The sequence below is a fragment of the Bos taurus genome, chromosome 16, assembly GCF_002263795.3.
Source record: "Bos taurus isolate L1 Dominette 01449 registration number 42190680 breed Hereford chromosome 16, ARS-UCD2.0, whole genome shotgun sequence".
NCBI classification, from domain to species: Eukaryota; Metazoa; Chordata; class Mammalia; order Artiodactyla; family Bovidae; genus Bos; species Bos taurus.
In genome coordinates this window covers 41,711,774-41,727,640 of record NC_037343.1, presented here as the reverse complement: position 1 = coordinate 41,727,640, position 15,867 = coordinate 41,711,774, and the positions used below count along the sequence as shown (strand labels likewise).

At 51.0% G+C, this 15,867-nt stretch overlaps 1 protein-coding gene across 1 annotated transcript in view; it reads left to right on the top strand.

Annotated features, from left to right (window-relative positions):
- The window catches only part of PLOD1 (procollagen-lysine,2-oxoglutarate 5-dioxygenase 1), a 29,580-nt gene extending 20,679 nt beyond the window's left edge, over positions 1–8,901 (top strand). Inside the window, 8 exon segments of the mRNA NM_174148.1 lie at positions 562–687; positions 990–1,131; positions 2,051–2,164; positions 3,132–3,197; positions 3,832–3,936; positions 5,387–5,533; positions 6,299–6,424; positions 8,031–8,901. Coding sequence (NP_776573.1) covers positions 562–687; positions 990–1,131; positions 2,051–2,164; positions 3,132–3,197; positions 3,832–3,936; positions 5,387–5,533; positions 6,299–6,424; positions 8,031–8,186 — 982 coding nt within the window. The 3' untranslated portion in view covers positions 8,187–8,901.
- The last annotated feature ends 6,966 nt before the right edge of the window (positions 8,902–15,867 follow it).

Below are 15,867 nucleotides of genomic sequence, written 5' to 3'. Positions count from 1 at the left end.
TCTAGTTGCGGTGAGTGAGGGCTACTCTTTCTGCAGTGCACAGGCTTCTCATTGCAGTGGCTTCTCTTATTGCAAAGCACAGGCTGTAGGCGCATGGGCTTCGGTAGTTGCACCCCGCAGCCTCAGTAGTTGTGACTCATGGGCTCTAGAGCACAGGCTCAGTAGTTGTGGTGCTCAGGCTTAGTCGCTCTGCGGCATATGGGACCTTCCTGGACCAGGGATCGAACCTGTGTCTCCTGCATTGGCAGGTGGATTTCTTATCCACTGTACTGCCAGGGAAGTCCTGGCTACCTTGATTTAGTCTAGGATGTTCTCCACCTCCTGGCTCCAAGCTCCAAGCTGTCCCACCCCCTACCCCCACCCCTCCTCCTCTGTGCCTTTCCTGGCTGCTCTGTGAGGGGCAGGGGAAGCTGGCACCAGATGGGCCAGACCCCACCCCAGGCCCTACTCCAGGGAGGTCCTTGCAGGTTGAAGGCACTCTCTCTCCCCTTCCCCACACCTGGACCTGCCCCAACCTCCCCTCAGGCAGAGGGACTCCCTCTGAGATGCTCCCTTCCCCAGGAACGTTATCACCCCATTGATGACCCGCCATGGGAGGCTGTGGTCGAACTTCTGGGGGGCACTGAGTGCAGATGGCTACTACGCCCGCTCCGAGGACTACGTGGACATCGTGCAGGGGCGGCGTGTGTGAGTACCTGCAGGATGGGGGGACACCCTCCTCTGTCTTCCACCTGGCCTCACCTCCCCCAGTATTCCTGTCCTTGTTGTGCTCAAATTCCTGCTGAACTGAAGCAAGGAAGACTGCAGTCAGACACACAGAAGGACTTCCTGACAATTATCCTGGGGCCATGTGCCCAGAGTAGGGGAATCAAATCAGCACCATCCTGCCCTCCCAGCCTGTGACTTCCCCCTCGTCTGACCCCTGACCCCCAGCCTATGACTCCACACCATTGCCTGTGACCCCCTCCATCTTCCCCTCTCTCCCTTAGGGGTGTCTGGAATGTACCCTACATCTCAAACATCTACCTGATCAAGGGAAGCGCCCTGCGGGCTGAGTTGCAGGAGACAGACCTGTTCCACCACAGCAAGCTGGACCCCGACATGGCCTTCTGTGCCAACATCCGGCAGCAGGTTAGCTGGGCTGGGCAGTCAGAAGAGGCCCCGTCGATGGGGAAGACGAGTTACCTTGTTCCCGTGGGCCCTGTGGCTTCTGAGATCCCAGCAGGACTGCTTACAGGCTGCCAGGCCCTGGTGGGGGCACTTGGGGCCCCAGGCATGAGGGCTGCCCCTCGGGATCTGTAGGATCATTTTAGCAGACCCAGTTATCACACTATCTTTATCTTTTTAAAATTTGTGTTTATTTATTTGTGGCTGTGCTGGGTCTTCATTGCTGTGCGGGCTTTCCTCTAGATGCAGTGAGCAGGAGCCGCTCTCTAGTTGCAGTGCCTGGTCTTCTCATTGCAATGGCCTCTCTTCTTGTGGCTCCCGGGCTCTGGAGCACAGGCTCAATAGTTGTGGCGCACAGGCTTCGTTGCTCCATGGCCTGTGGGATTTTCCTGGACCAGGGATTGAACCCACATCTCCTGCATTGGCAGGTGGATTCTTTACCACTGAGCCACCAGGGAAGCCCTACACAATCTCTTTTATGTACATTTTGACAGAGCCCAGAGAAAACTGAACTTTCCACCTTTACTCCAAGTAATATGCCCAAGAGATGCCCTTACTATTTCCCTGTGCCCCACTCGATACTATTTTGTGGTTATTTTTTTTTTAAATGTGACAGCGGGATGATGTTTTCCTTGTGCCCACAACTCACTCCAGGATCAGAACTCCATCCTTTTCTTTTGCACGCTCATTCTTTCACTCCTGTTCAGTCCTCCAGGAAGTCTTCCTTGATTGCCTCAGGCCTTGGGCACTTGGGAAATGGAGTGACCCACACTGGGTTGTGAATTTAAATATGGTGGGTAGAGGAGGCTTCAGTTTTGCCCACGCCAGGGGTGGGGTGTGCAGGAGAAGGGAGGCTCTCTTCCATCCAGCCTCTTCTCCCCAGGATGTGTTCATGTTCCTGACCAACCGGCACTCCTTTGGCCACCTGCTCTCCCTGGACAGCTACCAGACCACCCACCTCCACAACGACCTCTGGGAGGTGTTCAGCAACCCCGAGGTGAGGCCCCGGGTGGGTGGGCAGGCATGGGAACAAAAGGGACCTCTGTGATCCTGTGACCTGAGGCACTTCCCTCCCAGAGCCTGACCTTGGCTGGGCTGGGACCCCATGGTCCCCCCTGGCTCCCTCCACCCCAGAGGGCTTGTCAGGCAGGATTCCAGTGTGGAGAGGAGAGTGTCTCTCGAGGCAGCGCCATCTGGTGGAGGAGGGACCTGGAGTTAGAGGCTGAGGTTTGTGGTCCATCAGCTGTGACAGTTAAACCTGTCCGCCTTTGGGGCCTCGGTTATCTTTTTTTTCCAGGCAAGGCTTTACTGGGGCCCCTTCTGCAGCAGTGGGGAGTGAGAACTAACGTCAGGCTCCCTTGCTCACTCTCTTCCTGAGGAGAGCTGAGCTTGTTCCCTGTATAGGGTGAGAGTTGGGTTGTGTCCAGGGGTCCGGGCGGAGCAGTAGCTTAGGTGTTTTGCCCTCTGATGTTGAGTGCAGGGGGCATGCTCAGTACCCCGATTTTGCTCTTGGCTCTTGAGAAGTGGCAGTGGAGGTTGTTTAGTCCTTCCGTTATCTTTTGTCCAGAATCTATGGGGCCTCAGTTATCTCAGCTCTAAAATGGGCATGCTATCCCAGCCTGCCTCACCTCTGAGGGTGCTGTGCTGATCAGAGGAGGAGGAAGTCCTGACAGCATCACTAGATGTTCAAGCCTGTGGCTGATGTGGGCACAGGCACATACCTGCAGGGGGACCTATACATGTGCACTCACATGCAAACATGGACTCCCATGGACATACTTGTGCGCCCAAACAGCTCACATGACCCAGCGGGCAGAGGCGCATACAGGCTCCCCCACTCCCACCCCCAATGCTCCCGCACCCCACCGGGCCTGGGGGGCAGAACTCCCTCTTGGAACAGCCCATGCAGGTGAGTCCCAGCTGGCCCAGGCTGGCCCGAGGACCCAGCCCCCCTCTCCCCACAGGACTGGAAGGAGAAATACATCCACGAGAACTACACCAAGGCCTTGGCGGGGAAGATGGTGGAGATGGTAAGGCCCCAGCGCCCTCTGTGAACAAAGCTGCTGGATTTACACCCTGCAGCGGCTGCAGGGGACAGACGGCAGAGCAACAAGACCAGCTGACCTGGGGGAGGAGCAGGAGCCCCCATCCTGTGCTCTGGTGCTGCATGGGGCAAGGGAACATGCAGTGGGGTGCCCCTGCATCTTGATGGCACTTTGCAGCTGGAGTCTTCGGGGGTGGAGGGGCCTGAGGCATCTTCCCTGGCCAGAGCAGGAAAGAAGAAAATGTCCCCAATTGTGGTCTCAGCTGTGGACTGTGGGCCTAGAATGAGAAACAGATGCTTCCTTCTCTGCTTCTCCTGGAGTCTGTGGGCCTCTGCTCCCTGGATCTGCATATTCCTTTCCAGGCTTAGGCAACTCTGTGACCTTGGCTGAGAAGGGCCAGCTCTGAGCTCTGGTTCCTCCTCCCTTCAGCAGCCTGCTGAGCTCCTGTTCCCTGGGGACACTTGTGGAGACACGGAGGGCTCACAGACTGGGGTTTGGGACTGACATAGGCCACATGAGGGGCCTTGCCTGCAGCGGGGTCTGCAGAGGGCCGTGGGGGCAGCGGGAGGACGAAGTGATGCTTCTCTGGACCCTGTGACTGAATCCCCGCCCTCCTCAGCCTTGCCCGGACGTCTACTGGTTCCCCATCTTCACGGAGACGGCCTGTGATGAGCTGGTGGAAGAGATGGAGCACTACGGCCAGTGGTCCCTGGGAGATAACAAGGTGGGGGTCCAGATGCCTGGACTGCGATGGTGGGATGCTGCCCCTTCCCCATGCCTGCCCTCGGGGCTCTTTTCTTGACAAGCTAGCCAACCTCTCTGGGACTCCTAGAGATGGGGGCATTGGCAGGGGTGCCTGCAGACACTTAGGAGTAGAGGGAGTGAGAAATGGGATGGAATGTTGGTCTTCAAGTTGCCATTGCTGCTGGGTGACTTAGAGCTGCCTTTGTCTTGAATTGCTAGGTTTCCAGTTCCTGGTGTGTCATTAGAATGATTTCTCTTCCTTCCCCAGATTGGGCATGGAGATGGGGAGGAATGAGATAATGTGGGATGCAGAAGGATTTGGAAGCGACAGCAGTGTTAAGATCACCAGACACCAGTGTTAAGAAGCAAGGGGCATGGTGCATGTGACAGGCTGTGCCTTCCCTGTACGAGGAATTCATACCTGCAAGCCTCTTAAAAGTTCAGGAGCCATTTTTAAAGGCACATGAACCCCTGGGCCTATATGCCGCTGGGACCAGCTAACATCTGGGCTAGCAGCTGGACTAAGCATGGTTCATGGGTCTGCCCAACTGACATACTTGGTGCCAGAGCTCATCTCCAGAACCCAGTAACTCAAATAGCCCACATGTGGGGTCTGGTGAACTCTTGTGCTCCAGTGACCCAGCCAGCACTGGGGCTCTAGTACCCCAACTAACCTGTGGCCTCTGCGTTGGTTTTCTGTGCTGCGTAACAAATCACCACAAAGCTTATCAGCTTAAAACAATACCCATTTATTATCTCCCAGTCTCTGTGGGTTGGGAGTCCGGCTCAGTGTCTCACGAGGCTGCAGCCCTGGTGTCATCCGGGACTGGGCTCCCATCTGAAGCTTGGGGTCCTTTTCCAACCTCACGTGACAGAACTCACATCCTTGCAGCTGCATCATTTCAGGCAGCTTGCCTTTTCTGGGCCAGCAGGACACAAAATCTCTGTCTTCCAAACCCTCCTTGAAGGCCCACCTGAGATGATCTCCCTCTGGATGAACCCAAAGGCAGTAGACATTACATTAATTACATCTCCTGAATCCCTTCACTTTTGTCCTGTAACCTAACCTTACCCCATCAGGTTCACAGGTCAAAGGGAGGGAATTTAGACAGAGCATGTACACCAGGGGGGCTTCCTGGGTGGCTCAGGGGTAAAGAATCCACCTGCCATGCTGAAGACACAGGAGACGTCAAGGGTTCTATCCCTGGGTCGGGAAGATCCCTTGGAGGAGGGCATGCAGCCCACTTCAGTATTCTTGCCTGGAAAATCCCATGGACAGAGGAGCCTGGTAGGCTACAGTCCATGGGGTCGCACAGAGTCAGACACGACTGAAACACACGCACTACACCAGGGAGCTGGAATTTCATGGTGTGTGTTAGGGGGTTAGATCTTAGAATTCTGCTTACCAAATTCTCCTTGGTCACGTCTAGGACAACCGCATCCAGGGTGGCTACGAAAACGTGCCAACCATCGACATCCACATGAACCAGATCAACTTTGAGCGGGAGTGGCACAAGTTCCTGGTGGAGTACATCGCCCCCATGACGGAGAAACTCTACCCGGGCTACTACACCAGGGTGGGCGCGACTGGGGTGCAACCGGGATGAGGGTGTGGGGTGGAGTGGTTGGGGGAGGGGAGGAAGGCGTTCCAGGCTTGGGGGAGACTTTACTGAATATTTAGTCTCCAGGAGTGGCGTCTCCTCCCTTCAGGGGTGAGGCTAGGCCCCCGGAAGGTGGGGCCTCGGGAGGCGGATACTGTGGGCGGGGCCTCGGGAGTCATCTAGTTGGTAAGGGGAGGCCACTCTGCCTCCAGCCAGGACTCACTTCTTTGCATCCTCCTCTGTGTACTTAAATCTTGCTCTAGAGGCTCATATAAGCCCGTGTTAGCTGGCTGGCATGCTCATTCCTTTAGCTCCCTCCCTCGTGTGTCTGGCTGCCTCTTTTGACTTTTGCCCTCCTTCACTCAGTCACCTCCTCCTTGTTTACCCTGGTTTTCTCCAAACACCTGCTTTGAGTGTGCCAGGGCCTTGCCCCCAAGGAATCACCAGCCAGAAAGTCGTGAGGGTTACGTTTATTTCCTCTCTTCTCTTCATCTTCTTCTCCTGCTCTTCCTTCCTCCCTCCACGTCCTCCCTTTCTTTACTTTTCCTTCCCTTCCACCCCATGTTTTAATTGAGAAACTTGTCTGTGCCAGACGCTGGAGAACACAGCATAAGCAGATCTGCTGTCTTGGTCGACTTTGCAGCGATTGGATGAGGGGTCCCTTCTGTGCACCCCTGCCTCTCCCAGCATTTGGGGGCCTCTCTCTAACTCCAGTTCTCTTGTCCCACGTCCTTGGCGCAGGCCCAATTCGACCTGGCCTTTGTCGTCCGCTACAAGCCCGATGAGCAGCCCTCACTGGTGCCACACCACGACGCCTCCACCTTCACCATCAACATCGCCCTGAACCGGGTTGGAGTGGATTATGAGGTGAGCAGGGGGCATCTTGGGCCAGGGGCGGGCCAGGGCCAGGGCTGACAGGAGTAAGCAGCTCACAGAGTGGCCAGTCAGGGTATGCCAGTGCCAGAGAACCCTAAGGAGAAGGTGCCTGGTGCATGGAGACGGCTTCTTAGAAGAGGTGGGCTCAGAGCACAATTTGGTTGGGGGGAGAAAGCTTTAGATACAACAGAGCAAGGATTCGGGATGTCTGGGGGCCAGACTGGCTGGGCTTGGGTCCTACCTCCCTCTCACCAGCTCTGTGTAACATGTAACCAGGTACGTTTCTTAGCATTTCCCTCATATCTTAGATGGGAAAACCTAGAGGACCCTCTGTAGAATTGTGAGAATTAAATGAGCTCATCCAGGTAATTGCTTATGTGAATCCACAATAAGTAATCAAGGAAAATAATAGCTATTAGTAATAAAAAGTTTAGGGTTTTCATCACTCTTGAAATAAGAGGGCAGCTTTGGGAATGGCAGGACAAGATTAGAGTAGGTGTGGGGCACAGGCTTGTGACCAGAGTGGGGGATGGGGAAACCAGGAAGACTTGAGAGTGCGGAGGGAGTAGTTGGGGGCCTCAGGGCCCCAAGGAAGGGCCTCTAGGTGTGATCAGCTAGAGAGACAGCCATTTATTCACCATTTACTCCTTAAGCTGCTATTTTCTTTTAAGAGTCTTTGTGGAATTTGTTACAATATTGTTTTTGCTTTATGTTTTGTTTTTGTTTTTTGGCCATGAGGTATGTGGGATCTTAGTTCCCTAACCAGGAATCTAACTCACATCCTCTGTGTTGAACAGCAAAGTCTTAACCACTAGACCGCAGGGGAAGTCCCAAGTTACTATTTATAAAGGCTTCTAGGGACTCAGCCCTGGGCAGGCATTGTGAAGGACACCCATAAAACACCTATCATTTTTTTGAGAGTTTACAGTATATCAGGGGTTTTCATAGGGGACAGTGATTCCCTCTCAGCAGACACTGGCGATAACTGAAGACATTTTCAGTTGTCACAACTATGAGGGTACTATTGGCATCTCTTGGGTAGAAGCCAGGGGTACCCAGGACAGCTCCCCCATAAGAAAGATTATCTGGCCCATGTGATGATAACTGTACAGCAGTGTAAATGTACTTATTATCATTGTATACTTGAGAATGATTATGATGGTAAAGTTTATGTTATGTGTATTTGCCACAATTAAAAAATAATTATCTAACCCAACATGTCCATAGTGCTAAGGTTGAGAAACCCAGCCCTAAGCTAGCTCTTACTTGTATCTTCTCATTTAATTCTCACAACTCTGTACAGTTTAATGTCCATTTTCCAGAAGGGCAAACTGAGGTTCAGGTTGGTCACAGAGTCACTGCCCAGTGCTGCCTGCCTCCAAGGCCAGTGCTTCTGATTCCTTGCTTTTTGCTGAGTGTCTTCCTTAGGCAGCTCATGGCTGTCGCTCCACAGGGCATCCCCAGGCAGGCTGTACTGAGGGGCCCCTTGGCTGTGATGGCTCAGATGGGAGAATGGGGGTGGGGGTGGGGGGAGAGCCCGGTGTCCGTTGGGGAACTGGCACTTCCTGTTGGGGAATCCACACTTCCTGTCTCGCAGGGCGGGGGCTGTCGGTTCCTGCGCTACAACTGCTCCATCCGAGCCCCACGGAAGGGCTGGACCCTGATGCACCCCGGGCGACTCACGCACTACCACGAGGGGCTCCCCACCACCAAAGGCACCCGCTACATCGCAGTCTCCTTCGTCGATCCCTAACTGGCTGGGAGCGGCCACCACAGACCTTTTCCTCTTGGTCAACAACCACTGCCCAGCAGCCTCCGGCGCCTCGGGGCCCAGGGAACGGGATCCAGCCTCCAGGCTCTTGACCTCTCACTGCTTTTGAGCCACCTTCGGAGAGACGGGGCCGCAGGCCAGACAGAGGCAGAGCATAGCTCCTTGGCTGGGACCTTCCTGGTGCTCTGGATGTCTTCCAGGGAAAAACTGTTCACTTTCACTGCTTTGTAGCAACTGGTCTTTTCTCACCCATCTTCCTGAAAAACCCAGTCCCACTTCCTCTGCTTCTTCCAGGGGGCAGTGCTTGAGCACAACAGGGGCTGACCCAGCTGCCCAGAGAGACTCTAGGGGTGAGAAGTCACACCCCAGAGCTTCTCCCCAGCAGAACTGCAGCCTCAGGGGCCTTCTGCTCCAGGGTTGATACTGAGACCTGGGTCAGACTCAAGTCCCCACATGACCGTGGGACTGCAGCAGCCCCATCCTCCCTGGCTCCTATCATGGGAGCAGAACGCTATCCGTTGGAGATGGTGACTCAGAAAACCTCCTGGGAGACAGGAAGTGCATGGATGTCGCAGCTCCATCCTTGCTTGACCTTTGCTGGGGGTGGGGCAGAGCAGGGAGTGGTGTATCTGCACACTGCACTATGTCATCCTGTCCTGGATGCCTCTGGAGAGAGGGACAGACAGAAACAGCGTTCCTATTAAAGGTCATTCAAACCACTGAGTGGGAGATGCTGGGGTAGGTGGGTGTGCACGTGTCAGGGCGGGTGTCTGCAGGGAGAGGTTTTAATAGTGAGGAAGGCTGGCTGTGTCAGCAGATTGGGTGACTTGTTTCTCACACCAAGTCACATGTGGTCTCTGTCTCATTTGTATATTTCATAAACCCTCCATGTGAGCCAGGCCCTGCTACCTGGGGCGCATGGTGTCATCTCCCAAGATCCAAACCAGGTGTCACTCTCCTCTGAAGCCTTTGCCGACCACCCTTCCTGCGCACATGAACATCAGGGAACAGAGAACTTCTGGTGGTCCTGCCACACCCTGGGCAGATTTGTAGCATCTGTAACACGTCAAGGCATTTATTAATGTTATGAAGTGTTAGTTGCTCGGTTGTGTCTGACTCTTTGTGACCCCACGGACTGGAGCCTCTGTCCATGGGATTCTCCAGGCAAGAATGCTAGAGTGGGTAGCCAGTCCCTTCTCCAGGGGATCTTGACCCAGGGATTCAATCTGGGTCTCCCGCATTGCAGGCAGATTCTTTACTGCTTGAGCCACCAGGGAAGCCCATTTATTAATAAGTGCCAGTCTCTGTCCACCCCTGCTGTGGGCTGGCCATCATGCATGTCAGGCACTCAGCATGCAGTCTTCTGGGGTGGGGACTAGCATTGCCTTTTTATAGATGAGGAAATGTAGGCTTGGAGGGGCCAAGTAATTGACCTAAAGTCACAGAAGTAAGTGGTAAGGATGGGGATTTGAATATGATTTCAGTAGAAATCTGGTCCCTGCCCCACCCCCACCTTCTAGGTACCCTCTAGTCACGGATGGGGACAGAAAAAAAACAAAATGCAGTTCACTGTGAACCCAGGGTGATAAATGTCACAATGGCTATAAGAACTGTGGGGAGCTTAGTTTTTCTAGGTGATTTTTGCCCCCCAAGGGCCATTTGGCAATGTCTAAAGGGATTTGAGGTGGTCACAACCTGGGAAGGGGGTTGGAATGCTGCTGGCAGTAGTGGGTCGGGGCCAGGAATGATCCTAGACATCCTACAAGACATCCTGGCTACCAACAAAGACTTGACCCCAATACCACTGGTGCTGAGACTGAGAAGCCTGCTGGTGGTGCTTTAGTCGTTAAGTCATGTCCGACTCTTGAGACCCCATGGACTGTAGTCTGCCAGGCTCCTCTGTCCATGGGATTCTCCAGGCAAGAATACAGGAGTGAATTGCCATTTCATTCTCGAAGCTATCTTCCCAATCCAGGGATCGAACCTGGGTTTCCTGCATTGCAGGCAGATTCCTTACCGACTGAGCCACGGGGAAGCCAAGAAGCCTGCTAGCAGATGCCATTTAAGCTGGGCCTTGGAGGGGGAGGAGGTTTCTAATAGGTAGAGACATTCTCCAGGTCAGGAGATGGAGCTGTCAAGACATAGGTGGGACTGAGAAGCAGGTTGGCTGGTATGGGTGATGTGGAGGGGATCAGATTGCAAAACCCATTTTCTGTGGCTAAGGAGAGTTGGACTTTATTTAGTTGGAATCATTCAGGGGTTTTTCATATGTGTCCTAAGGAGATAGTTTTTTTTAATTAAAAAGTTGAAGTATAATTCATTTACATTTTTCAGGTATACAGCAAAGTGATTCCATTATATATACTTTTCCACTATAGGCTACTGGGCTTCCCTGGTGGCTCAGTGGTAAAGAATCTGCCTACCAAGCAGGAGACATAGGTTTGATCCCTAGGTTGGGAAGATCCTCTGGAGAATAAAATGGCAACCCACTCCAGTATTCCTGCCTGGGAAATCCCATGGACAAAGGAGCGTAGGGTCACAAAAGAGTCAGACATGACTTAGTGACTGAACAACAACAACAGATTATAACAAGATATTGAATATAGTCCCCTGTGCTTTACAGTCAGTCCTTGTATAAAAACAATAGTTGTGTTATCTGTTAATCCCAAATCCCTAATTTATCCCTTCTCTCTAAAAATAAGTTTTTGTTTTTAAAATAACCCATGGTGAAGGGGCTTCCCAGGTAGCGCTAGTGGTAAAGAACCCGCCTGTCAATGCAGGAGACCTAAGAGACGGGAGTACAAACCCTGGGTCAGGAAGATCCCGCTGGAGAAGGGAATAGCAGCCACTCCAGTATTCTTGCCTGGAGAATCCCATGGACAGAGGAGTCTGGCAGGCTACAGTTTATAGGGTTGCAAAGAGTCAGACATGACTGAAGCAACTGAGCATGCATGCAGTTCATGCACTGTGAATTCAAACAGTGCAAATCTTAATCTCTTTCCCACCTCTGACCCCCAGCTTTCTAGTTTCCCCAGAAGTGACATGTCTATTCAGTTTCTTGGGTGTCCTTTCTGAACTGGTCTGTGCTATACAAGTGTGTGTCTTAGGGTTGCTTTTAAGTGTTAACCTTTTTCCAATGCCAAATGCAATTCATGTCCACTGTGGAAATGTCCGTCAAAATAGAAATAGGTAATGTGGAAGAGATGTCTTGCAATTGTACCCCACCCCTGCCCTGTGCCCCCACAACCACACCATCAGCCAAGTTGAGGGAGTCTGGTCATTGGAGGCCTCAGAGCTTGATGCAATGCTTCAGAGAGAAAGTAGGGTGCTGGTTGGAGGCTTATGCTAGAAGGCTGGGGAAGGATTCCAAGGCTTCTGCAGTGGCTCAAGCAAGTGACCAGCACCTTGGCCAGAGCTCCAGGAAGAAATGGACAGGACAGATGCTTAGGAGGGAGAACCTTCAGGCCTCCTCAAAGAAGGGAAATGGAATTTATTTCATGCCGTTGGAGAACGGACAGTTCCCTTAGCCAGGGAGTTTGGACGAGGAAGCAAAGAGACAGCTGCTCTACGAGGTAGGAGAACAGGTTTGGAGGCAGAGGGTCTGGGTGTGGCCTCACAGTCCAAAGTCTGACTCTCAAGAGGGGAGGCTACTAGTTCAGTTAGGACAGAAAGGGTGGAAGAGCTCCTTCTGACCTCACTGGGAGCTGATAAGCTGGTCTAGTTGTTATTCAATTGCTAAGTCATGTCCAACTCTTTGCAACCCCATGGACTGCAACACACCAGGCTTTCCTGTCCTTCACTATCTCCTGGAGTTTGCTTAAATTCATATCCATTGAGTTGATGATGCCATCCAACCATCTCATCCTCTGTCACTCTGTTCTCCTCCTGCCCTCAATCTTTCCCAGCATCATGGTCTTTTCTAATGAGTTGGCTGTTCGCATCAGGTGGCCAAAGTATTGGAGCTTCAGCTTCACCATCAGTCCTTCCAATGAATGTTCAGGGTGGACTGCCTTTAGGATTGACTGGTTGGATCTCCTTGTTGTTCAAGGGACTCTCAAGAGTATTCTCCAGCACCACAGTTTGAAAGTATCAATTCTTTGTTGCTTGGCCTTTTTAATGGTCCAATTCTCACATCCATACATGATTACTAGAAAAACCACAGCTTTGACTATATGGACCTTGGTTGGCAAAGTGATGTCTCTGCTTTTTAATATGCTGTCTAGGTTTGTCATGGCTTTTCTTCCAAGGAGCAAGTGTCTTTTAATTTCAGTCCCATGAAAAGTATGAAAAACGTTGGTCCAGAGGCAAACAATTTGTCTATTGAGGTATCTGTGGCAAGATTATACCCTACAGCAGTGCAGTCAGGGTATAGTCCAGTAGAGACAGTGTTGGCTTTCCATACCCAAATACCCATTTGCACATGGAGGGAGCTGTTCTATGCCATTTTATATAAGGGACTTGAGCATCTGAGGATTGTGGTACCTGAGGGAGATCCTGGAACCAATCCCCTGCTGATACCAAGGAACTACTGTATAATATGAACCATAAATCTGAGTGTTTTTCCTTAAACTCCACACAATACTCCACTTATGACACTTCTGGTCACCAAATGTGTCTGGGTTTTCCCCACACCAAGCAATCCTCCAATTCTGAGTAGACACAGAAAGGGTGTCCTACAAATTTAACTCAATTTTGACATTATAAAGAAGGCTGAGTGCTGAAGAATTGATGCTTTTGAACTATGGTCTTAGAGAAGACTCTTGAGTTCCTTGGGCTGTAAAGAGATCAAACCAGTCAATCCTAAAGGAAATCAACCCTGAATATTCACTGGAAGGACTGATGCTGAGGCTGAAGCTCCAATCTTAGGCCACCTGCTGCAAAGAAACAACTCATTAGAAAAGACCCTGATGCTGGGAAAGATTGAAGGCAGGAAGAGAAGGGACAACAGAGAACAAGATGGTTGGATGGCATCACCGACCCAATGGATATGAGTTTGAGCAAGCTCCAGGAGATGGTGAAGGACAGGGAAGCCTGGTGTGCTGCCGTCCATGGGGTCGAAAGAGTCAGACACGACTGAATGGCTGAACAATAACAAAGCATCAGATCCCATAGACTAAGGGCTCAGTCCCTACCAGACTGTCCCCACTTCAAATGCCAATAGCAAGTCCAAGTTGTCGCTTGTGCTTCTGACTAACCATTTATAAACTAGATTCCCATGATCCCTCCCCTCTCGAGTATGACTAAATTTACTACACTGGCTCACAGAATTCAGGAAAATAGTTTACCTACTAGATTACTGGTTTATTATAAAAGGATATCACTTAAGAACAGCTAGGACTTTCCATGGGTTTCCCAAATGGCTCAGTGGGTAAAAAATCTGCCTGCAATGCAGAAGACACAAGAGATGCAGGTTTGATCCCTGGGTCGGGAAGATCCCCTGGGTAAGGACACGGCAATCCACTCTAGTATTTTGCCTGGAGAATCCCATGGACAGAGGAGCCCAGCGTCCATGGGGTCGCAAAGAGTTGGATACGACTAAAGTGACGGAGCGCAGCATAGCACAGGACTTTCCTGGTGTCACAATGGATAAGAATCTGCCTGCCAGTGCATGGGACACAGGTTCGATCCCTAGTCCAGAAAGATTCCACATGCTGCAGAGCAACTAAGCCTGTGTGCCACAACTACTGAGGCCATTCACTAGAACCCAAGAGCTGCAAGTACTGAAGTCCTCATGCCTAGAACTTGTGCTCTGCCACAAGAGAAGCCACCACAATGAGAAGTCTGCATGCTGCAACTAGAGAGTAGCTCCCACTTGCTGCAACTAGAGAAAAAGCCTGTGCAGCAACGAAGACCCAGCACAGCCAAAATTAAATAAATGAATAAAAAATTTAATAAAAAGGACAGTTGGATGAAAGACACATAGGACAAGGTATGTGGGAAGGAGTGATGAGTTTCCATGCTATTTCTGGGTGCACCCACCTCCCAGCAGCTCCATGTGTTCACTAACCTGGAAGCTCTCTAGACTGTAGTTCAGGGCTTTTTATGAAGACCTCATTATGTAGGTATTAAAGCATGCAGGTAGCTAGATATCAGCAGAGAAAGTGCGAGCCAGATGGCAGGAAACAACACATCTGTAATGGTCAGACAAAGAAAAGCAGGAACCTCCACACTGATAGGAAACCACACATTTTGGGGTGATAAGTGCACTGGAGGCAGACAAAGAAAGGTGAGAAAAGGCGGGAATCTCTGGTGTCTAAACCTAACCTGTTGCTCATTATGTTCTCATTACAATAAAATCAGCCTTGCAGACAAGAAGTACCCATTACATACTGATGCCACAACACTTTCAATCAAGGCTAAGTGAGGACAAAAATCCCTCCTCCCCTCTGGAAAGTGAAGCTGGGGTGAAAATCAGGGAATATGACCCCCAAGCCTGCAGTTCCAAATGAATATTCCACCCTTTCATTTGTATGTACCACATAACTGGCTTGCTAAGAAAACTCAGGGAAGCTACTTGCCTGTGTCTACTCTCCCTTTGAGAGCATGATTGATGAGCCATAGTTGCTCAGTCATGTCCGACTCTTTGCGACCCCATGGACTGTAGCCCACCAGGTTCCTCTGTCCATGGGATTCCCCAGGCAAGAATACTGGAGCGGGTTGCCATTTCCTTCTTGAGAGCGTACTTTTGCTTAAATAAATTCTTGCTTTTCTTTAACCTCCCTGTATCTGAATTCTTTCTGTGACAAGAATTTTTCTTTTACTGGGAATATAGACACAGTTGATTAAATCATTGACCATTAATAATCAAGTCAATCTCCAACTCCTCTCTCAGGAGGTGGAGCAGGGTGGTAGGGCTGGAAGTTTCAACCTCTCTAATCAAGTGATTGGGTTTCCCTGGCAACCAGCCCCCATCCTTAGGAGCATTCCAAAAGTTGTCTCATTAACATAAATTCAGCTGTGGCTGAAAGGTATGATTCATAAAAGACAGTCATTTCACCTTTATCTGAATAGCTCTGAAGGTATTTCAGAAACAGAGGACAAAACTAAATATAACAAATGATGCCCCTGTGGCTCTTATATAGGTAATTACCAGGTATTTAGGAGCTCTGTGGCAGGAACAGTGAATGAAGACCAAATAAATAGTTATTATTATAAACCACAATATCACAGTGAGCCAGTTGTGTAATTTTAGATTTTTTAGTAGCCCCGTTTTAAAGAGTAGAAGGGAACAGGTGAACTTCATTTTAGTCATATATATCATTTAACCCAATTTATCCAAAAATATTATATCATTACACACAACATAAAAATATGAGATCGTTGACATTCCTTTTCCTACTGAGTCTTACACATCTCAGTTTGCACTGGCCACATTTCAGGAGCTTGCTTGTGGCACATGGGTAGGGGCTACCATACTGGAGAGCACAGCCTTGGAGCCTTCTCTGCCGTCGCTGAGGCCACCAGGAGCCTGTTTACTGCTGTGTCCCAATGCCTGGCACATAATGAGGCCTAGTAAGCTGCCATATGTGAGCTGGGGTAATCTCCCCTCTGAGCCAGCTGGGGCTGCTGTGAAGGTTAGAACGATAAACCCTGGGTACCCTGCTCAGTGACTGTTGCTATTCTTACTTCCTCAAAGTCAGTTGAAGGGCGGCAGGCTCAGGCG